At 38.9% G+C, this 23,551-nt stretch overlaps 1 protein-coding gene across 1 annotated transcript in view; it reads right to left on the minus strand.

Moving 5' to 3' along the window:
- cdh23 (cadherin-related 23) overlaps positions 1 to 23,551 on the minus strand; it is a 311,828-nt gene that overhangs the window by 107,162 nt on the left and 181,115 nt on the right. The window contains exons 11-12 of the mRNA XM_041789179.1: positions 19,139 to 19,288; positions 15,266 to 15,424 (exon numbers count right to left, since the gene is read on the minus strand). Of these exons, the coding sequence (XP_041645113.1) occupies positions 15,266 to 15,424; positions 19,139 to 19,288 (309 nt within the window). The remainder of the gene's footprint in view (positions 1 to 15,265; positions 15,425 to 19,138; positions 19,289 to 23,551) is intronic.

Genomic DNA, 23,551 nt, shown 5'->3' on the forward strand with positions numbered 1-23,551 from the left:
CATCTTCAACAGAAAGGAAGGAATGTTATCTAACCACTGAAGGATGAAAGGCATGGCTGGAATGTTTTATAGGCATTGAAAGGTTACATATTCAGAGGCAAACTGAAGACCACAGCTGTCAACTTTTGGAAACGTGGGTGAAACTGGCAACCTTGTTTTTCCTACAGTTGCCAGCAAAGGACCATCAGGGAAAGATTGTTGGTATAAATGTGTTTTTTTAATGATAGAGTGATGAAGTTTGCTGATTTTATGTTATACCTCGTGTTTTTTAAACTTCAGCGCCAACATTGTTTAAACAAAAAAAAAAAAGCCAGAAGCTTGAGAGAAAATGAGTTTTCTTGTCCCAGGTTCCTTCAGGTTTGGTTTAAATTTGCTCCTGAACATTTTACCTGTTATCATCCTGTTTTAAATTTCTCAGAGGAAGTGGAGATTAGTGTTTCCCCTCAGAAACAAAGACCAGCCTGTGTTTTTGTGTATCAGCCTGTGTTTTGGAGCAGATTATCGGCGTGTTATCTGTCAGCCAGCGAGGGGTTAAAGCGGCTCTGAGCAGAATTTAAATTGATTGGCTCTTCAAATTGGTTTTTCTGCAGGAAAAGGAAACCAATTACTGAGTGTCAGCGAGCGCTGTCAAAACACAGCTGACCCCACAGCTACCACTCTCACACACAAACTCACACATATGGAAGAGGCTCCTGACGACCACAGCGATGAGACCGCGATGAAGGCCAGGCTGACAGCATATGTTAGCCGTAATGCTAACTGTCTCGTTAGCTTTTTGACTCAGTGAGATCAGCTGGTAGTTTATCGAAGCTTCACTCCTCAGATATGCTGAATCTGTCACCGCTGGACAGGCTGAGAGGAGGCCGGTTAGAGGATGACGTCAGATATTAGAGATTTTAACAATCATTCAGATTATTTCATACTTTACTGACAACAAACTCCACATCTAACAGTCATAATGGTGTGACCTGTTATTAATACAGTCAAACGGTCTCCCAGGTATTTAAAAACAGCTGTGACAAAAATGAAGACAGCTCCAGCAGCAGTTAAAGTTTAGAGAATAACTTTATTAGTCAGAAAGGTTTCTGTGAGCTCTATCAGGTTGTATTCTACCAGTGTGGACATATCACAAGTAAATATAGCTCTGTATTTATCATTGTCCTGTCTGTTCTGGCAGGCGAGCCCTCTATTCTCTAGATCAGTGGTTTTCAAACTTTTTCACCCAAGGCCACCTAAGGTTAAGCCTAAATCTCAAGGCACACCATATTCATATCAATACAAAATAGACATTTTAAATAACAGAACAGTCAAGGTGGGCCATAAGGGGGGATAAATGGGAGGTTTCTGGGGTCCAGACAACTGGGGGCGGCAAAAGTGGGCAAAAGGTGCCTGAAAGATGGCAAAAATTGGTTAAAGTGATGATAAAACATGACAAAATTGGGTAAAAAGTTGGCAAGACAAATTTAAAATGGTTAACAATTTGCATAAGGGGCCAAAAAATTGGTTAATAGTGGCAAAACATGTTGAAAGTTTCAAATAGGCTGCAAAATGGGTTACAAGTGGACAAAGGGGTTAAATGTTGTAAAAAGGTGGTTAAAATGGTTTAAAAGTGATTAAAAAGTTGATAAAATGTAGTAAAAAGGGAAGAAAAAATTGGCAGAAAATGTCCAAATAACAGCAAAAGTAGGAAAAAACTGCCAATAAGGCAGCAAAAATGGGTTAAATGTGGCAAAAAGTTCCAAAAAAGTTGCAAAAACTGGGTCAAAAGTATTTTTAAAGAGTTGAAAAATTGCAAAAAAGCAGCAAAAAATGTTTCAAGTTGACAAAATGAGAGGCAAAATGGGTAGAAAAATTGGTTAACTTGGTTAAAAGTAGCATGAATAATGATAATGTCAACACCAATTTAACTCAATAACAGCTTGCCAAATGATGTAACTGTTAGCCAGGATGCTAGCACCAATGCCACTGATCCAACACACATACTCATCACTAAATCACAACTGGGGAGGGTCCATTCTCTGGGGTTTCCAGAGAAAGGTCTAGGTTCCCAAGGCACACCTAGACTTGTCTTAAGGCACACGTGTGCCCTGCCACACCATTTGAGAAAAACTGATCTAGATTCTTATCATGTGCGACACAATGCTCACAGAGACGGTCCGAAAGCTCTCACTCATTAACCTGCAGGTGAAATGAAAACCAAACCATGACGCTACCATGATGCAGACACCATGCATCCAGTCTGTGATGGCCGAAAATAAATCCCAATGATAACCTTTGACGATCAGGACCTCATCTATCACTCACTGAGCCATAGAGGCATGCCCATGGAGGCCAGTGTAAAGTTTGAAGACAGCTCCTTTAAACACTGTTTCTTGCCTCGACTGCTGCAGGCCAGGGCTCACAAGGACAAGTATGAGGCCCCTACCCATGTAGCTAATCAATAACAGTATTAAAATATAGCATGCATGCAAAAGGCAAGAATGGAATGTTTTATAAACTTTAAAAGGTGACATCTTCAAAGGTAGAGGATGGAATGCTGGTGAAGCTGGGGAGTTGGGGGCTTTTTCCTCATATTCTCCCAAATAGCAGGCTATAGTAGGCAACCTTTGTAATATCTACAGTATTTAGAGCAGTGTTACTCAACCCTGCTCAACCAAAGAGCCACAATGCTGAAAAATACCTTTGCAAAAGCCAAAATCTAAGCAGTGGAAAGTGGCAAAAACAGCTTGAAGTAGCAATAAAAATAAGTGAAAGGTGGCAAAAATGGTTGAAATGTAGCAAAAATGGGTGAAAATGGGGAGAAAGAGTGAAAACTTGTCAGAAAGTTAAAAAAAATGGGTGAGAAGTCACAAAAAATGAGTTACAGGTGGCAAAAAAAAGGTCCAAAAATGGCAAAAACATGGCAAAATATAATGAAAAGTGACTGAAATGGGAAAAAAGTAGTCAAGGTTGGCAAAAATAGGCAAAAAAAATAGGAAACAAGTGGTATGTATTGGCAAAAGGTAACTTAAATCGGCAAAATGTGGCAAAAAATGGAGAAAATGGATAAACTGGAAAAAAGTGGCAAACAGACGAGGCAAAATTTTGGTAAAGAAAGAAACAGGTGGTATTTAATGGCAAAAGGTTTTATTTTATTATTTGGACAAAAAGTGAAAAAAAAGGTAAAAAAAAAAAAAGAAGTGGCAAAAATGGGATAAAGTGTCAAAAGAAGTTGCAAAAATTGGCAAAAAAAAAAAAAGAGGCAGAAAGGGGTCTTTAATGGCAAAAGGAACCTAAAATCGGCAAAAAGTTGCAAAAAAAATGGTGTAAAAGGGCAAAAAATTGGAAGAAAGTGGAAATAATAGGGAAAAGGTGAGAAAAAGAATTTGAAAAATGGACCAAAAAAATGGACAAAAGGGGTGTTTAATGGCTAAAGATAGCTTAAATGGATGGAAATTGGCAAAAATGGTGAGAATGGCAAAAAGTTTCTCCTTTTTTTTAGGGGTTCTGGGGGAATAATATTTAAAACTTAGACATAAAAATAGCCAAAAATCATCACAGAAGAGCCACATGTGGCTCCAGAGCCTCATGCTGAGCATCACTGGTGTAGAGCTTTTAGAACATCAGAATTAAGGCGTAGATGTGGTGAGTAATGCCATGTGAGACCACAATCAGGCAGGAGGGAGGACTGACACAACCCTGGTAGAGCTCTGGATGTCCTTGCATATTTCCAGGGACTTTGGAAAACTAGAAAAGCACTCGGAGAGCGCAGACCTCCACCATTAGCCCTACCTCCCAATAGTGAAGAATCCTTTAAAAAAGTCCTGGATCCGCCCCCATGTGCCTCCCACCACAGCATTCGCCGATTACTCCCTCCCCCGATGGGGTGGAAAACATGGTGAGGCAAAGCATTGGCTTTGCTATGGGTGCCAACAGATGCACTGACAGTCTCACCCATGGTCTCACTGGACGACTGGAAGTCATGGCAGAGGTTGAATATTCCTCTATTCCTCCCAGCATTGTGAGTATTCTCTCTACATTTTGCTGTCTTTCTCTCTGTTACGCTCTGACTCGTCTCCTCGACCGGGAGTGCGTCTTTCAAACTCTATAAACTCCAAAACTTTGAATAGAAACACACCCACAAATGCTGCTGGGATTGAAGTTACTCATGTCCGCCATCTCCTGGTGTAAAGTAGTAACAGCGCAGACCTCCACCATTAGCCCTATCTCCCAATACTACAGAATCCTTTAAAAAATTCCTGGGTCCAGACGGTGATCCAGATCACTCCCAAAATCTAATCAGTTCTTCCTTATGCCATTTCTGACATGTCCTGAAAATTTCATCAAAATCTGTCCATGACTTTTTGAGTTATGTTGCGAACAAACAAATGAACTAACCAACCATGAACAAACCCACCTGATCACATAACCTCCTTGGCGGCAGTAATAATCTGATAGGATAACAAAGCCCACATCTTTAGGGAGCAGTAAGGGGTTGATGTGGAGCAGCAGTTGTCAAACTTTTTTCACTCGAGTCACAGCTGAGATCGGGCCAAAGTTTTAAGGCACATGATATCTACATTGACTTTTAAAAAAATGTGTTCTGCCATGTAAATTAAAAGCATCTTAATTACACATAAAACCTACCGTGTGCCTTGGATTGCTTTTTTGAAAGACAGTTGCAGTTTTTTTTTCTTTTTTTACTGTACATTTTTGTATTAAACCCCTTTTATCACTCTTGCAACCACCCTTTCACCAGATAAAATGAGCAAATCAAGCCCAGCGTTTCCAAAGAGCGCCTGAAAATGAAACCACAGAGACCGAGCAGTGCGTCTTCTTTTTTGTCTTCAAGCACACCATGTCTATTTCCATGCAAGAATCCTCTTTAATTCTTTTTTTAAAATCTTCATTCGCAGTTATAGTAATGATGCAATGTTATACAAATTCCCAAGGCACACTAAGACTTGCCATAAGGCACACCAGAGTGGCTTGCCACACCATTTGAGAGCCACTGACATGCAGAATAAACACGGCCTCAGGTAGTGTGAAGGTAGGTAGTAGGGCTGCCACAAGCCTCTTGTTGTGCTGCAGATGTCCCAAGGGCCAAAAAAACTGCAGCGGTCTTCAAACGCAATACCAGGGGAGAAAAGGCCGGACAAAACAGATACCTTTAAGCTGACCTTGGCCTAAAACTTGTTTCCTACACACAGAATATCATGCTTTAATTTTTGTTCATCAAAATTTGCAGATGAACTGAACCACCGACTACATTTTTCACACATATTGGAAATATTTTCATATTTTTAGGCTTTCAAACTTTTCCACAATGGTAAATCTCTTCAGTCAACCTCTGTCATACCTTTTAACCGAGAGAGAGAGACTACTGTCTAAACTGCAAAAATATGTTGGCAACATTTGGACAAAACTGGAAGACATGGCCAGGTGTAAGGGAGTTTTATCTGCAGACTTTGACAATTAAAACCAATAAATGCTTGAAAAGATGCTGATATTAGAGCCCGGGATTTTTGGGGCCGATGCCGATACCAATACTGGGGGCTTAAAAAAAGCCGATAACTGATATATCGGCTGATATATGAAATAAGAACATTGATATACACAGGATATATACTGTAAATGAACACAAATTCTTATACTTATATAATGGACATGGTGGACATGTGAACTAACAGTTACATTTATCATTGTCTATTCTCTACTCTGCATTGCTACTCCACTAAGCAGTAGAGACTGATCAACTACAACTCCCACAATGCTTTGCATGTCAAACAAATATAGCTGCCCACTGAAGAATATATATATATATATATATCAGCTACGTAGTGGCCGATGTTGATTAATCTGTGATACGCTATAATCGGCCCGCTAATCAATCGGCCGGGCTCTAGCTGATATACCTTTAAAATTCCTTCTACTGCCCAGCCTACCTGTAATGACGACAGGTAATTCCCTACCTTTGCCTGATGGTCAAACTGCCAATGCTGCAGAGATGGAGGCATAAAAATTAAAGGCAGATTCCTGCCTTTTTATTTTGCTCCTGTCTGCAGGAGAGAACCCAGACTTCTGTGATAAATAAATCTGGCACACAGATGATCAACTTCTGTCCCTTTGTAAGAGATTAGGACAGATTTAAACATCTTTACTATGAGCTGGTCTAAACTGTGTCTGATTTTCAAGGCTGCAGAATCCCTCATCCCTCCTCATACCTGTGGAGGTAAATCTGCAGGATCCACCGTAAAAACACTCAAATGAACACAACGATAAAACCTCCTTCACATATTTCCAGCCTTTAGTTCACTATATCTGAGCTGATTACCTGATACAGTCCTCTAAAATCATTCATTCTAATGGGTGTGATGCATTTATTCATTTGGTTTAAATATACTGGGCAGGCATGCAGTGGTTGAGTTATTTATATCAGACCCATGCAGCTTGCTCTCTCTCGCTCTCTCTCGCCCAGCTGTGACCTGCCGCTCCTGCAGTGGCTGATGGGAGCTGTCTGTGTTTTTACTGCCAACACTTTAGCGTAATGGAGATGGCAGCAAACGTTTACGATGGTTTTATTTCTGTAAAACATGAACGAGCAGGTGGAGGGGCTCAGAGCGAGCGCTGCGTGATGAAGGACAGGATCCAACAGACGTTTCTATTTTCACCACCAGACCAAACGACTGTCTGAGACACCGACACGTCCACTTCATTAGGATTAAATCTACTTCTACACTGTAGCATAGTCAAAATAATCAATAATGTCTTTGAAATCAGAGCAGCGTCTCTTTTTAATGACTGATGGAATAAAAATGCTCGACAGATCTTTAGTCAGAGTTTAACTGAACGCTTCAGAGAGCAGTGCCTAACCTGCACAAAAACCCACAGATTTTTTAAATCAAGAAACTCATTAATAACTGTTTAAAATCAGAAAAAACACCACATGAGAAAGCCTGCCCTTTGTTCTTCAAGCTTGATTTTAAATGAAGGATTGATTTTTAAAAAGGTTCTACTTTTTGTTTTCCAAAAAGAAATGAATGAGTGAAAAATGTTTCATTTCTCAACAGTTCTTATTATAAAAAGATCAAAGAACAGAATACTGGGGATGTAACATTCTTTTTTTCCTCATTTGTGAGGCCTGGTGCAGGTGTGAGGAAAAGAATGCTACATCACCAGTGTCACATTCTTTAATCTTCCTTTTTTGATACAAACATTAAAAACCAGAGATGACGATGTTTTTAATTTATTCATAAAAAAAAAAGAAACAGCAACATTTTTGTTTTTCTTGACTCTTTATTTAATATCAAACTGCCCAAAGCAGAATTGATCCTCATCTTGTTTTCCTGATTTTAAACACTAATTTAAAAACGGCTTCTTTCTTAAATATGGATTTTTAATCTCAAATTAAAAATCAGTTGGTTGTAAAATACACGGACCCTTGGCTCTTTCAGGCAACTCATATCGAACAGAAAATGTTTTTATGCATTTTGATTTTGTTAGAGGGCAAGAGTGGAACGTTAGAGGTTTTTGGTATGTTTTATTAACTTTGAAGGAATAAATCCATGAAGGCAAGGATGGAAACTTTTAAGAACTTCAAATGATGGCCTCATCTTCAAATTCAAGGACAAAATGTTTCATAGACTTTAAAAAAATGAGATTAACTTCCTTTCTTCCAAGGCAAGGATAAAATGTTTCCTAGACTTTAAAGGATGACGTCATCTTTTGAAGCAGGGATGGAATGTTTTATAAACTTCGGTCTATATTGGTGAAGCTGGGGATGTTGGGGCCTTTTCCTCCTTATTGTTGCCAAACTGTCAGCCATAGATGGCAGAATGGAATATTTTACAAACTTCCAAGTTTGATTGAGATCTCCAAAGAAAAGGATGGAATATTTAAAAGACTTTAATGGATGACATCTTCAAAGGCAAGGATGTAATGTTTATGAAGGATGACACTATCTTAAGAGAGCAAGGCTGGAATGTTTTATAAACTTTGAAGGATGACGTCTTTGAAGGCAAGGATGGAATCTTTTAGAAACTTTAAAGGATGGCATTATCTTCGAATTCAAGGAGGAAATGTTTCAAAGACTTTAAAAGTTGAGATCTACTATCCCAGGCAAAGATGAAATGTTTCAAAGACTAAAGGATAACAGCATCTTTTGAAGCAGGGATGGAATGTTTTATGAACATTTAAGGATTACATCACCTTCAAAGGCAGGAGGGAATATTTTACAAACTTCCAAGTTTGATTGAGATCTCCAAAGAAATGATGGATGTGATGGATGTTTTATAAAGTTCGGTCTATACTGGTGAAGCTGGGGATGTTGGGGCCTTTTCCTCCTTACTGTTGCCAAACTGTCAGCCATGGTTGACAGCTTCTGGAAAACTGGGTGGAACTGACACAGAACAGTTGTCCTGACGTTAAAAACAATGTTAAAAGCCTTCTAGAATGGGTGGGAATGTGATTTCTGCAGCTAGCCTCTAGTGGACAGTTGTGGATCTGCAGGTCTGTTCATCTCTGCATTTTGTTTGTTTTTGTTCATCTCTGCACATTCCTGTCTCTTTCTCTGTGATGGAGGGATGAAAACAGACGGAGGATGCAGGGATAAATAAGCGTTGTAAGTTTACTTCAGAGATTAAACAGAGAAGAATGAGTGAACGGATGTTACAGTATCTGTGATAATGTTTTTTTAATTTTAATCTTTTATTGGCTTTGTGTTTTCCTGAAACGATGGGCCATGGTCTTTGTTTCTGCTCTCTCTGGAGGGCGGTCTGGGGGAGTTCGTCCTCTGTCCTGCACACATTGACTCTGGGTTTATGATATGAGAGCAGCCTGATAAGAGCCTGTTATTAACACTGACACACACACAGCCTTTTATTACAATAATGAATTATAATTAGTGCTGTAGGATCACCCTGTAAAGGCTGAACAAACCGAGCTGCAGAAACATCCCCTGCTCGGTAATTTATAACCATCTGCTGCGAACATTTATCATCCAGCACCGCCTATCTGCACACAAACCACAGCGACAACGTACCGATGTATGTTAGAGCTCCTAAAAGCATTACCACAGCCACAGGCAGAGACACGGGCAGAACAACACAGAGAATCAATGAAACAGCTGAAAACCATTAACGGCAAAAAGAGGAACACAAGAGGACACGGCATAAATAAGAAATGAAAGAAAGAAAAATAATAGGATCAGAAAATACGAGCCACTGCTGTCCTCAGAGAGAGAATCAGGATAAATATTTATCATCATAATAAAGCCGCAGCTTACATATTAAATCACCTCTGTGAGAGAGAGGGAATGGCAGGGGATTTATGTGTCCCACAACATTCTGGGTCTTTATCCAACATTTCACATCACAGACCACAAAGACACATCAGATGAAACAAGAGTTCGACCCAATAGGTCAGAGATTTTACTAGAGAGCACAGATATACCAACAATCTCCCCATCGTGTTGAATATCCTCTGGTGGAAACTCTTGGAAAAGCTGGTGGAACTGGTGAGGAGCGAGGGAACAAAAGCTCCTTTTCCAAAAGTTGTAAACCATGGCCAACTCATTGGCAAAAAAGGGAAAAAAAACCAACATCCCCAGCTTCATCAATATTCCATCCTTCCTTTCGAGACATCCTTTAAAGATTATAAAACATTCTAACCTTGTTTGGAAGATGGTTTCATCCTTTAAAGTTCATGAAGCTTCTACCTTTGCCTTTAAGGTGATGTGATCCTTTAAAAATTACATAACATTCCTACCTTGCCTTCCAATGTAATATCCTTTCAATTAAAAAAAACAAACAAACAAACATGCCAACCTTTCCTTTGAAGACGATGCATCATTTTAAAGTTTGTAAAACACTCTAACCTTGCATTGAGGGCGATGTTATCCTTTAAAATTATTAAAACATTCAATCCTTGACATTGAGGATGTCATCGTTTAATGTTTATAAAACATTCCGTCAAGATGATGCTATCTTTTAAGTTCATGAAACATTCTAACCTTGCCTTTCAATGTGATAACATTAAGAGTTCAAAAAACATTCCAGCCTTGCCTTTGAAGATGATGTATCATTTATATGTTTGTATAATGCTCTCACCTTGCCTTGACGATAATGTTATCTTTTAAAATTAATAACACATGTCATCATTAACGATAATAAAACATTCTATTTTTGTCTTTGAAGATGACGTCATCTTTTAAGTTTATAAAACATTCTAACCTTGCCTTTGAAGAAGATGTCTTCCTTTAAAGTTAAAAAAAACCTTTGACCTTGACTCTAAAGATAGGATAAGGGTAAGGTCTGTCTTTAATCTCAGAGTTCTGCTTTTAATCTCAAAGCTCCGTCTTTAATCTCAGACATCTCTTTCATCTCAGAGATCTGTCTTTAATCTCAGAGTTTTGTATTTATTCTCAAATTTCTGTCATTATCTCAGAGTTCTGTCTTTCATCTCAGAGATCTGTCTTACATCTCAAAATTCTGTCTTTAATCTCAGAGTTTTGTATTTATTCTCAAATTTCTGTCATTATCTCAGAGTTCTGTCTTTCATCTCAGAGATCTGTCTTACATCTCAAAATTCTGTCTTTAATCTCAGAGTTTTGTATTTATTCTCAAATTTCTGTCATTATCTCAGAGTTCTGTCTTTCATCTCAGAGATCTGTCTTAATCTCAGAGTTCTGTCGTAATCTCAGAGATCTGTCTTTAATCTCAGAGTTCTGTCTTTAATCTCAGAGTTCTGTCTTTAATCTCAGAGTTCTGTCTTTAATCTCAGAGATCTGTCTTTAATCTCAGAGTTCTGTCTTTAATCTCAGAGTTCTGTCTTTAATCTCAGAGTTCTGTCTTAATCTCAGAGTTCTGTCTTTAATCTCAGAGTTCTGTCTTTAATCTCAGAGTTCTGTCATTAAGCTCAGAGTTCTGTCTTAATCTCAGAGTTCTGTCTTTAATCTCAGAGTTCTGTCATTAATCTCAGAGTTCTGTCATTAATCTCAGAGTTCTGTCTTTCACCTCAGAGTTCTGTCTTTAATCTCAGAGTTCTGTCTTTAATCTCAGAGTTCTGTCATTAATCTCAGAGTTCTGTCTTTCACCTCAGAGTTCTGTCTTTAATCTCAGAGTTCTGTCTTTAATCTCAGAGTTCTGTCATTAATCTCAGAGTTCTGTCTTTCACCTCAGAGTTCTGTCTTTAATCTCAGAGTTCTGTCTTTAATCTCAGAGTTCTGTCTTTAATCTCAGAGTTCTGTCTTTAATCTCAGAGTTCTGTCATTAAGCTCAGAGTTCTGTCTTTAATCTCAGAGTTCTGTCTTTAATCTCAGAGTTCTGTCTTTAATCTCAGAGTTCTGTCTTTAATCTCAGAGTTCTGTCATTAAGCTCAGAGTTCTGTCTTTAATCTCAGAGTTCTGTCTTTAATCTCAGAGTTCTGTCTTTAATCTCAGAGTTCTGTCTTTAATCTCAGAGTTCTGTCTTTAATCTCAGAGTTCTGTCTTTAATCTCAGAGTTCTGTCTTTAATCTCAGAGTTCTGTCTTTAATCTCAGAGTTCTGTCTTTAATCTCAGAGTTCTGTCTTTAATCTCAGAGTTCTGTCTTTAATCTCAGAGTTCTGTCTTTAATCTCAGTGTCTTGCCTTTAATTCCAGAGTTGATTCTTTAATCCCCTGAAAATTATGGTATGGATTTAATTCTTGTCCTCTTTTTTTCTCACATTTTCTCTTTTAGAGAATATTTTATAAACATGAAACATTTTTATCTATTTATTTACTTTTTTTATCACACATCAAATCCAGAAGAATTCTGGATTATCACATGTATTGGCACACATTCTCCTCCTTTCCCACGTTGTTAAATCCTGTTAGATTCTCTTCTCTCTGGGCTGAACTTCAGACTTTATGGCTCTGTCTTTGTCACCAAACGCCACAGTGTCCATAGTAAAATAAATCTCTCATTATTCACACAAACACGTCTGTTTGATCAGACAAACAAACAGCCTCAGCTTCAGCGGATTATACCGCCGTAACACGCCGTCTACATCACTAATGAACGACAATATGGCAGAGACACGGCGGTAAACAAGTCTGAGCAAACACCATCAGACCGTACTGACAGACTCACATTCATAGAAACTGTTGTAGAGGAGAGCGGAGGCGGGCTGGTCGTCACAGGTCACCCTTGATGCAGATACATGGGTTAATCACAGGGATCTGATCTGATCTGAGGTCAGGCAGACTTTCTCCTGTTGTGAATTGATTTAATATCAACTCATCTAAGATCAGTTGAAGTTAGTCAGATCAGATGTTTCAAATAGGAGCCGGGAGACTAAAGACTAAGTCTAACCCAACAAGAGTAACTAGGAGGGCGGCGTGACAGAGGGTCTATTCTAGCTTCTCCTCTGAGGATAAAACCATCTGGTGTGGCTCCACAGGGCTCAAATAAAGGTCCTCTACTTTTTAATGCATTCATACGACCACTGAGAGCTCCATCTACACTGATGACCTCCTGCTGTACATGTCTATCTACCTGAGCCATAACTAAGGGTTAAAACTATTTTGGTTGCCCTGGGAACCCTGAAGCTTCACTTTTAGAGCTTTGCAGCAGCATTTCCTGGAACAAGGTTAAAGCTGACTGTCAGTTTTTCTTGGCACTCACACTGTTGTTTTTAAAAATAACTAAGGGTGTTTTCAGTTCCCTAGTCCGGTTAATCCGGTCTGAATCAAATCTGAATCAAATCTGTTCAGGTCCCGCTGTCACAGGAAGGCCCTGGGCATCCTGAAGGACTCATCCCACCCAGCACATCACCTGTTCCAACTGCTACTTTCAGGAAGACGGTTCAGGACGATAAGAACCAAAACTAACAGACTGAAAAACAGCACCTATCCCAGAGCAGTTTCAATATTAAATGATAAACTTCTCGAGCGCTGAATGGTACTGCAAAAAAAAAAAAAAAAAAAAAAAAAAAATTGTTGTATGTTGTACAATGACAATTAAAATGATTCTGATTCTGGGTATATACAGTGCTTAACTAATTTATTAGACCACCACCCAAAGTAAGGTTGCCCTAAATTAACAGCACTGGTAAAAATTGGTAAAACCAAAATCATTTTTTATGTTTCTGCAATGGTTAATACACCAATATGTAGAAGCTCTTTAACGCAAATGATATTTTTAATGCTAAAATAGATTTATTATTGTTATCCATGAATTTTCAAATTTACTGATTTACAAAAAACTGAAAAAAATAGTAAAGAACATGAATATTTCTTGATTAATATGTCAAATTATAGTTAGTTACTTGCATTCCTGAGCAGAAAAATGAGTTTTAGTGGTTGAATGTTATGCTTGATTCATTTCTGACTTCTCAGAGAAGCCCAGTGAGCCGGCTCAGATTTGGGTGAATTCAGTTTGAAATTCCTCATTCCTGTTCAAAATGGTAAAACGTGGAGAGCTGACTGAAAATGAAAGAGTCCGCATTAAAGCACTTCATGATGCTGGATGGTCTCTGAGACAGATATGACGGGTGGTCTAATACATTTGTAAAGCACTTTCTATATATATAACATTACTTATAACTGCACTTTCTAAAAATCAATCAATATATGATATTTATGATCAGGGGTCTAATCTTGTTTAAAAAACTAATGCAAAAAAATTTGTAAAAATATTCATGTATATTATTTTTATAGTTGTTTATTTATGCTGCCATTTTTGGGCATTGTAGTGCCACATTATGTAATAACGCCACATTATGTAATAATGTAATAAATTTTCAATTCATTATGTAATAATGCTGCATTTTGTAAGCCACTAAGCGGTTAGGATTAGGGCAAGGTAGTAGGGTATACCTTGGAGCCCACCTTAAGTCCTATGGTTAGGGTTATTACATAATGCGGCGTTATTACATAATGTGGCGCTACAGGCATGAACACTCTGAGCGTAATTACTTCTTTAACATGACTGTAGCATTAAGGCAGAGTGAAGGATGTTTCTTTAGAATAGGGAATGACCCAGTATTTCGTGTCTATCACTTCTTTATCTGTTCCAGAAACAAACCGGTTTAATCGCTGTGGTTATTTTCACTAGAATCACAGTAAAGTCTAAAACTCTGAATCTCATCAGCTCTTCCTCAGCCAGTCTCTCCGTCCCTGTGTCAGCAGCATGAAGCTTACATGCTCCTCAGATAGTGAGTATTAGCAGCTCTGTAATCTCCATTTCATCAGCTCAGTCTATAAAAACTATTGATTTTCACAGCCTGCTCCTGGTTCCTGCGGTAGATGATTGTGGTTTTTCTTCTTCTGTCACAGAAATGACTCATGAATAATAATCACAATCTTTAGGAGGTCATTCAGAGATTTTAAAGGCTCTACATCGATCTTTCATCATTTATGATAACCTCAACCCTCGTTCAGAGTCCTAAATGATGCAGACAAATTCACGCACTCATCATCTCAGCCAGGTAGGACGGCTCTGACTCTGTCTCTGCAGGGTTTTAACGGACTTCAACACTCCAGGAGCCAGAGTCCTACCACTAAGTGTGACTAAGTTCTAGTAAGGGTCCCGGTCCAGAGGGTTTTGGGTTTTTTCATCGGTCTATTGTGTGTCTGCAGGATTGTCGATCAGCTGAACAATGCCGTACTGAGGACCATCTCTCTCTCTGAGGAGAGGAGAAAGGGTTACCTAGACTCACAAAGAGGGAAAGAAGAAATAATAAAACTTTACAAAAAGCTGTTCTAATGGGATTAGTATTTATGGCTGTGGGCCAGACTTTATTATCCACAACCAGATTATTAATCCAATATGAAAAAGGCAGCATTCATAGATTTCTGTTCTGCTTTAATGTGTTTAGTTTTTAATCACAACTTTGAGTAAAATATGAAACTTTTTATCTGAGCTGCAACAGAAGTTAGAGGATCACTGCTAAAATGTTTCTGAGACTTTAACATGCACAGTTTAAACCAGACAAAAACTGACCAATCAGGACGGGAGGCTCGTCTTTATGGTACGTTAAGCAGAAGACCTACACAATCTACTGCAATTAAGGTTTAATGTTAATCATGAAACCTACTAGCATCCTAACTGCATTACTTACTGAGTCATGCTAAAAGAGTTAGCCAGTATGCTAATTGTACCATGCAAATGAATGGAGAATGCTAACACCAAATGTAACTGCATGTATATGAGAAATGTTTACCATGAGATTCTGGCTTGATCTTTGGTGTGCCTCCAGTCAAAACGTGACAATCTGAGCGTAGGACTCCGGTTCCTCAGAAATGTTTTGGTTTTATTTCCACTCACCGTTATCCTGAGCAGCGACGTTCCCGGCGGCGTGTTCTCCGGGAGGCTGATGTTGTAGAGCGGTCGGCTGAAGATGGGGCGGTTATCGTTCTCGTTGATCAACTCGATGAAGACTCGAGCAAATCCCACGTGGTCTGACATGGACTCGTTGGCATAGAGCTGAGGAGACAACATGGAGAACTTTAACTGGAACTGTTAGAGCAGTGGTTCTCAACATACGGTGTGGGCACCCCTAAGGGGCGCCAAAGATCTCGGGGGGGCATGGGACCCTGTCTGCTCTGGCGTCGACAAAATTAGACGTACATGTATTTACAAAAGTTGTGAATAGAAACATAAAGTAGAACGAAATTTTAGGGCCACCATAAAACATAATAGATAAATAAATAAAGAGAATACGTAAATTGTTTTGTTTTCTTCTTAAAATAACTTTTTCAGGGGCTTTTTTGACTTTATTGGACAGAACAGCCAGAGAGAGACAGGAAAAAATGGAATAGCGCCTGCGCTACCATTTGAGCTAATTTGCCAGAATGTCAAATTTTAAACAAAAAGTTTAAATTTTTGGGAGGGAAATTAACATTTTAAGACTTTAATATGGAATATTTAAAAAAATAGAAACTCAGAAATTTAGGGTTTCAGATTTAGGATATTTAAGACAAAAACTTAATACTACTGAATTTAAAATGTCTTAAATTTTCACAGTAGAAACTCAAAAAATTCAGGTTTTTAAAATTGTGATTTTTTTTGGAAAAATCATGTAAGAGAAAAAAATCTGAATTAAGCATTAAGGCCCGCAGAGCTAATGTAGCCCAGGAGACATTTAATTTGATTTCACTGAGGCCTCATCCACACGGAGACGAATTCAGGCGCATACGCAAACATTTTTTTGTATCGGCGTTTCATCCACACAGAAACGGCGTAACGGCGTGTAAACAATACTTTTTGAAAACGGGTCCCAGGTTGCATAAATCCATAATCGACTACCGCTTCGTCTCCATGTGGACGGCTATCCGCATCTTTCTTCAAATGATTACGTCACACATAGCGTAGCGCCTTAAGGCACCTGCGCGGGTCTGGCCAAAACAATAATGGCGGACTACACGCTGGTGTTCGTGCTGCAGAAGCTACTGAGCTGGTTATGGCTTTTACAGCAAAATCTGATGCTGATATCTTCAATTGTATAGAACTGATGCGAATTTAAGATATCTGTAATTCTAATTCTGCCCAGTCAAAGTGTAATTAGAGAAATCTTGAATTAGAATTACAGATATCTATTATTCATTTGCAGATATCCGTATTCACATTGTGGATATCAGAAATGACGAACCCCATTCACATGAATGGCAAAAGTGACGTCATTTCGCCTAGTCAAAATGACGTTGTAGATATCTTAAATGACAATTTTGGATAAGCAGAATGTATTTTCGGATATCTGAAATGTTCTTTTTGACTAGGCAAAATTGAATTACATTTATCTACAATTTGAATTCCAGATAGTCAAACGTAACTTTTAAATGTTAAAACGGCTTGCCATATACGTTCTTAAAACCAACGTGGAGAACAACCAGAAGGACAACTAGAGGGAAGTTTGTGTCAGTTTTCTGTGATGTTCTACTCTTTTGGTGTATTTCCGTGGCAGCAATACAGCGCCACGTACAGGCTTGGCATATGCACTACAGCGTTTTCAGTCGTTTACAGTGGTTCCATGCTTACGCGGATATTTCCTGAAACAGTCCCGTCTTTACGGAAAACTTTCAAAACGAAACAGCAATATACCGTTTTCACCTCCGTGTGGACAGGGGGTCTGTCGGAGGAACTGAGTTGAAGTTTTAGGGCTTGGTCGTCTGAGATGATGTATGTATGTGACAGAATGTTGGGACTCTCTTGGTGAGATCAAAGGAAATGTCACCTGGAGAACTGCATAGCAACAACAGGCAGAGCTAATGTGATTGGTCCATCCTCTACCTGTTTCCTATTGGCTGGTTCATGATTAATGTTTAGAGCAGTGGTTTTCAAACTTTTTTTCACCCAAGGCACACCTAAGGTTAAGCCTAAATCTCAAGGCACACCATATTCATATCAATACAAATAGACTTTTAAAATAATATAACAGTCAAGGTGGGCCATAAGGGGGGAAAAGGGGAGGTTTCTGGGGCCCAGACAACTGGGGGTGGCAAAAGTGGGCAAAAGGTGCCTGAAAGATGGCAAAAATTGGTTAAAGTGATGAGACAAAGTAAGACAAAGTCAAAAATTGGTTAACACTTTGCATAAGGGGCCAAAAAATTGGTGAATAGTGGCAAAACATGTTGAAAGTGTCAAAAAGGTGGCAAAATGGGTTACAAGTGGACAAAGGGGTTAAATGTTGTAAAACGGTGGTTAAAATGGTTTAAAAGTGATTAAAAAAATGGGCAAAATTAGGCAAAAAGTGGCCAAACAAAGGCAAAGTGAGCGAAAATTAGCAAGAAAGTGGCAAAAATGGGTTGGAAGTGTCAAAAAGGTGACAAAATAGGTAACAAGTGGCAGAAAAGTGGCAAAAAAGGGTTTAAGTTGCTAAAACATGGTAAAGGGATGAAAAAATTGGCAAAAAATGTCCAAATAATAGCAAAAGTAGGAAAAAACTGCCAATAAGGTAGCAAAAATGGGTTAAATGTAGCAAAAAGTTTCAAAAAAGTTGCAATAAATGGGTCAAAAGTATTTTTAAAAAGTTGCAAAATTGCAAAAAAGCAGCAAAAATGGTTTAAGTTGACAAAATTAGCGGCAAAATGGGTAGAAAAATTGGTTAACTTGGTTAAAAGTAGCGTGAATAATGATCATTTCAACACCAATTTCAACTCAATAACAGCTTGCCAAATGAGGTAACTGTTAGCCAGGATGCTAGCACCAAATCACAACTGGGGAGGGTCCATTCTCTGGGGTTTTTCAGGGGTCCAGCCAGATTCCAAAGGCACACCTAGACTTGTCTCTCGTGTGCCCTGCCACACCATTTGAGAACCACTGGTTTAGAGCACAGAGAAAGTTTCGTACGCCGTAGCATGGCTGCCCTCAAAACATCAAATTACACTTGAGTTTTGCAACCATAATGACTCCATACAGTCCAAATTTGAAAATGGTCTAGTTCTTGGCCATCCTGGACTAGAGCGCTGGTTCTATCCTGAATATTTCCATCATCCTGAACCAAACAGACCCGGTGTGTGTTTGTTAGTCAGACAGCAGGCTGGATGCTCTCTGCTAGAGTAACTGACTGTGGGGTAAACTGAGGTGAAGACAGACTCATTTCACTGTTCAAACAGTCTCACTGTGAGACCGTCATCCATCCAGACTCGGACTGATCCTCGACTCCGGACAAATAAAAACAGAAACATAATGGAGCCTCGTTCACGCTGAGGCTTCAGGGCGGACAGACACGTCACATCTCTGTGTAAAAAGTTTGTTCAGAAACAGAAGACAACTCTCTCTTAGGCTGATGATGTGACGTTTAAAGCTTAATTTTGGGCTTAATTTCTCCTCCATGTTTGATATTTTAATTCCCACAGAATTAAAGCCTCAGTAGCCAATGGGAGTGAGCAGACTGGGAGCTTAACATCAACATTTCTGAGGTGCATTTACTTATTCAACCTTTATTTAGTCCCACTGAGATTAAAGATCTCTTTTTCAAGGGAGACCTGGACAAGAATAGCAGGATTCACAGATTAAAGTTAAAATTCTAAGATAAAAGTTACATTTCTTAGATTAGAATTCTGACTTTTTTGAATCAGGTTATGAGAATAAAAGTTGCATCTCAAAAATATATTTTTTTGTCAGTTGCCCTAATCCTAATCCATCCATTAACACTGATATAATCTGTGCACTATTTATAGTAAATGGTGAATATCTCACAGAGAAGCTGTATCTGCGGATGTGTTCGTAGTCCAGAGGCATGGCCACCCTCATCCTGATGTCTGCACGGCCCTGCACCGCCGTGGGCGAGATGGTGAAGAACTCGGAGTTGTTGCCTGTCAGAAACACCTGAAACATGCTGTTCACACCCTGGAGAGGAGAGAGGAGAGAGGGAGACAGAGGAGGTTCATTAGGAAAGAACAGGAGGAGATAGATTCTCTGTCCAGCCCCTAAGTGATCCACACAGAGGGTTAAATTGATACTGCAGGTTTACTGAGAGAGAAAATTACCTCAGTAAGGACAAAAGTAAACAGGAAGACCTAAAAGGCCTTTATTGTGATGGATAAATCATTTACGAAGCCAACATAATTCAAACATCAAGTTTTTCAGGGGTTTTAAGCCCCGATGAAGATCCTGATGGTCGATACAGCCTTTCTGATCCATTCTTGGGAACACAGCATGTCAGCAAACTTTAAAGATTTTTCTTCAAACTTTGGTCAAATGTCCACTCTGACATTAAGATGAACTGACTAGATTTTGAAGGTCAAGGGTCATTGCAACCTTACATATTGGCTGTTTGCAGTCACGTGATCCCAATAATATTTATCATCTTTAATCTTTGATCATCTTCAAAGTCAAGGATAGAATGTTAGAGAAAGGATGACATCATCTTTAAAGGCAAAGATAGATTGTTTTATAAACAATGACATTATCTTTATATTCAAAGATAAAAGATGACATCATCTTCAAAGGCAAGGCTAGGATGTTTATAAAGAATGACATCATCTTCAAAGTCAAGGATAAAATTTTTATGAAGAAAGACATCATCTTAATGGTCAAAGATAAAATGTGACATCATCTTTAAAGGCAAGGCTAGAATGTTTAGAAAGAATGACATCATCTTCAAAGTCAAGGATAGAATGTTTTAGAAAGGATGACATCATCTTTAAAAGCAAAGATAGATTGTTTTATAAAGGATGACATTATCTTTATAGTCAAAGATAAAAGATGATATCATCTTTGAAGGCAAGGCTAGAATGTTTAGAAAGAATGGCATCATCTTCAAAGTCAAGGATATGTTTTAGAAAGGATGACATCATCTTTAAAGGCAAAGATAGATTGTTTTATAAACAATGACATTATCTTTATATTCAAAGATAAAAGATGATATCATCTTTGAAGGCAAGGCTAGAATTTTTATAAAGAATGACATTATCTTCAACATCAAGGATAGAATGTTGGAGAAAGGATGACATCATCTTTAAAGGCAAAGATAGATTGTTTTATAAAGGATGACATTATCTTTAAAGACAAGGATAAAATGTCTATAAAGGCTGACATCATTGTCAAAGTCAAGGAAAAAATGTTTATAAAGATGACTAAGAGATTCTTTAAACTTTGGTCAAATGTCCACTCTGACTTTAAGATGATCTCACAAGATTTTGGAGGTCAAGGGTCATTGCAACCTTACATATTGGCTGTTTGCAGTCATGTGATCCCAATAATGTTCATCATCTTTAATCTTTGATCATCTTTAAAGCCAAGGATAGAATGTTTTATAAAAGATGACATCTTCAAAGGAAATTAAGAAATGTTTTACATCCTTAAAAAGATGATGTTGTACTTAAAGGCAAGGATAGAATGTTTTCTAAGCTTCAATGACTCCATCATCGAAGCAGAGGATGGAGTGCTGGTGAAGCTGGGGATGTTGGGACCTTTTCCCCTCCATTTTTGCGAAATAGAGGACCATAACTGGCAACTTTTGGAAAGTTGGCATAAAAGGGGAGTGCAGGGAATCTTATTCTAAGAGCCGGCTCTTTTATATGAATGACAGAGCTGGCTGCTGTTTGTATCGTCCATTTTTGTTGTTATTCAGCACAGTCACAGTCATTTTGGCACATTCATAAACAGTTAAAAAAAAAAGAAAAAACGTCATTGTGATAGCTCTTCTCGATGCAGACATCGCCGTCTGTCCCCATCTGGAGCTGTCTCTGTGACGTGACGCCATCTGCAAACATGCTTTACCTCCTACACAAGGAATTTCTGTCTATTTTTAATTGCACTACACAAACTTGGACATGAAGGGAAAAACAACAGAACACCAACGATGGTTGCCAAGACTGCAGAGACGTTTAACCATGTGAGGCTAGCTCTAGCTCTAAACAGTATCTTAAGAAGAAAGCTGTAAACTGTACTCTTTCCTTCCGAGTGACAGAGGATGCAGGGGCATCATGGGAAAATCATAGTGACATCAGAGCGCTGATGGCTGTGTCTCTGCGCCGACAAACGTCCCTTTCTCTCTCTCTCTGCTGATAAAGAGCTTCAGGCAGGGCGTTGATCTGCAGCAGACAGGAGGACGGCTGGCCGCTCGCTGACATTATTCTGCCGATGAAATGGCCCGGCTGTTTTTGTTTTCCTCTCACAGAACCATCGCCGATGATGACTCCTATTTAAAAGACCATCCAATATGCAGGGATGTCACCTCAGACTGCCCATAAACGTAATTGCCCGTCCATTTCTTCTGCCTCTAAAGCCCCCAATAAAAGCTGCTGTCTGTCAGAATCGCCGCCTCAAACTTTGGAGGCGAGGAAAGTTTTACAGAAAGTAATTGGAGCAGAAGGAGAGACGCGGGTGGCGACAGACAGAGAGCAGGTAACTACCACCTGTGTGACAGAGACACGCAGGTAATCCCTGAGTGTGTGTGTGTGAGATTACAGCCAAGGTGTATCAGACTGTGAATGAGTGAATCAAGCTGAAACACGAGAAACAGCCCTGATTTTACTCTGGAGATGGATATATATCAGACATTTAACCGGGCAGAGGTAACAGGGATCAGACGATTATGTCCAGGACTGAACCGCAGCGTTTCAGTCCGCAATCCTGATCCTTCCCCTCCTTTTCTGTTTCTATGATCATGTTGACTCTACTACGGGAACCAGGAAGGGTCAGTTCTGGCTAAAATCAGAATAAAGACTATTTTTTTAGTTACTGCACACTCTTTCACCGGCTGTTTACTTCACTAGCAAAAGCCAACATCTGAAATTCATGCTCGACTAATCAGAGATGTGGCTGTGACACTCTAGGATTGTGGGTAATGTAGTGCTGTTGCCTGATGATGTGAATAAACGCTGACTTTTCACCATTTAAGCTGCAGTTTGTTGAAAGAAAAAATGACAAATGTGCTTCTCACGGCCTTACTGGATTAAAAGCAGAAGTTTCCGGTGTAAAGGTGAAATCAGCCAATCAGAGACTTTGTTGTTACACTGTAGCATTGTGGGTAATGTGGTGATGTTGGCCAATAAACCCTGTTTCTGATGGCAGTACTGGATCAAATGGATAAGGGCAAGGTCAGCCAAGCAGTTTAGCACTTTAGGATTGTGGGTAGTGTAGTATTTTTGGCTGAGATTATGAATAATCCATGTTTTATTTAACTCCGTTCTAAACAGTGCCTTCTCCACGCCCCTATGCCCTGGTTTCTCCCTCAGGTAGCTCGTGGTAAGTCCTTGTCAGCAGTGTGGTTCTAACAGGAAATTTTTTGCCATAGTAGATTTGATTATTATCTTTATATATTATCAGAAATATCGAAGTGAACTATCCATGAGCTACCTGAGAGTGAAATGATAGTATATGCTGCTGGAGAAGGCAAAAAGTTATGAGATATCAACCTCATTTTTAGGAAAAACGTAGTTCATCTATGATAAAAAAACTACAATACCCACAATCCTTGAGTGTCAGTGAAATGCAAAAACCTGACGACGGAACTGTCAGCCTTTTGCAGTCAGTGACTTGTGATTTGCGACTGTGTTGCAGCAGCTTGCAGTTGTCTTTCACAAAGGTGGGAGAAAGTCATTGTTTTGCAAGTCTCAAGTCTTTAATCCCAAGTCCAAGTCAAGTCTCAAGTAAAGACCAGTCGAGTCAAGTCCAAAGTCATATGCATGAAATTTTCGAGTCCTTACAAGTCATAAGCACTGAATACCAAATAAAATGCCATTTTAACAGTTTAACAATCTATTAAATCTGACAAATACAATGAATGCATTTTGAATTGTTTTATTTTTTTTTAAATGAAATCAGACCAGTGTGACAGAACTTATTCACACAGAAAAAGAGTGCTGACATAGCATTCAGGATATAATCAGTGCTAATCTGTGCAACAACAAATGAACTTCTGAAGACGCTGTACAGTCATTTTAACTCATAATGTGAGTGTGTGTGTGTCTGTGTGGTGAGTGTGTGTATATGTATAGGTGTGTGAGTGGATAAATAGGGTTTGTGTGTGTTTGTAAGTGAACATGTTTGACTGGTCAGCATTAGGTTTAAGGTGTTACAACCAGTTCTTAACCTCAAGTTACATGTTAAGTTATAAGACCTCAAGTTATGTGAACACAATGACTGCCTCCTAGTGAATAAATA

The sequence above is a fragment of the Cheilinus undulatus genome, linkage group 6 (assembly GCF_018320785.1).
Source record: "Cheilinus undulatus linkage group 6, ASM1832078v1, whole genome shotgun sequence".
In the NCBI taxonomy this organism is placed as follows: domain Eukaryota; kingdom Metazoa; phylum Chordata; class Actinopteri; order Labriformes; family Labridae; genus Cheilinus; species Cheilinus undulatus.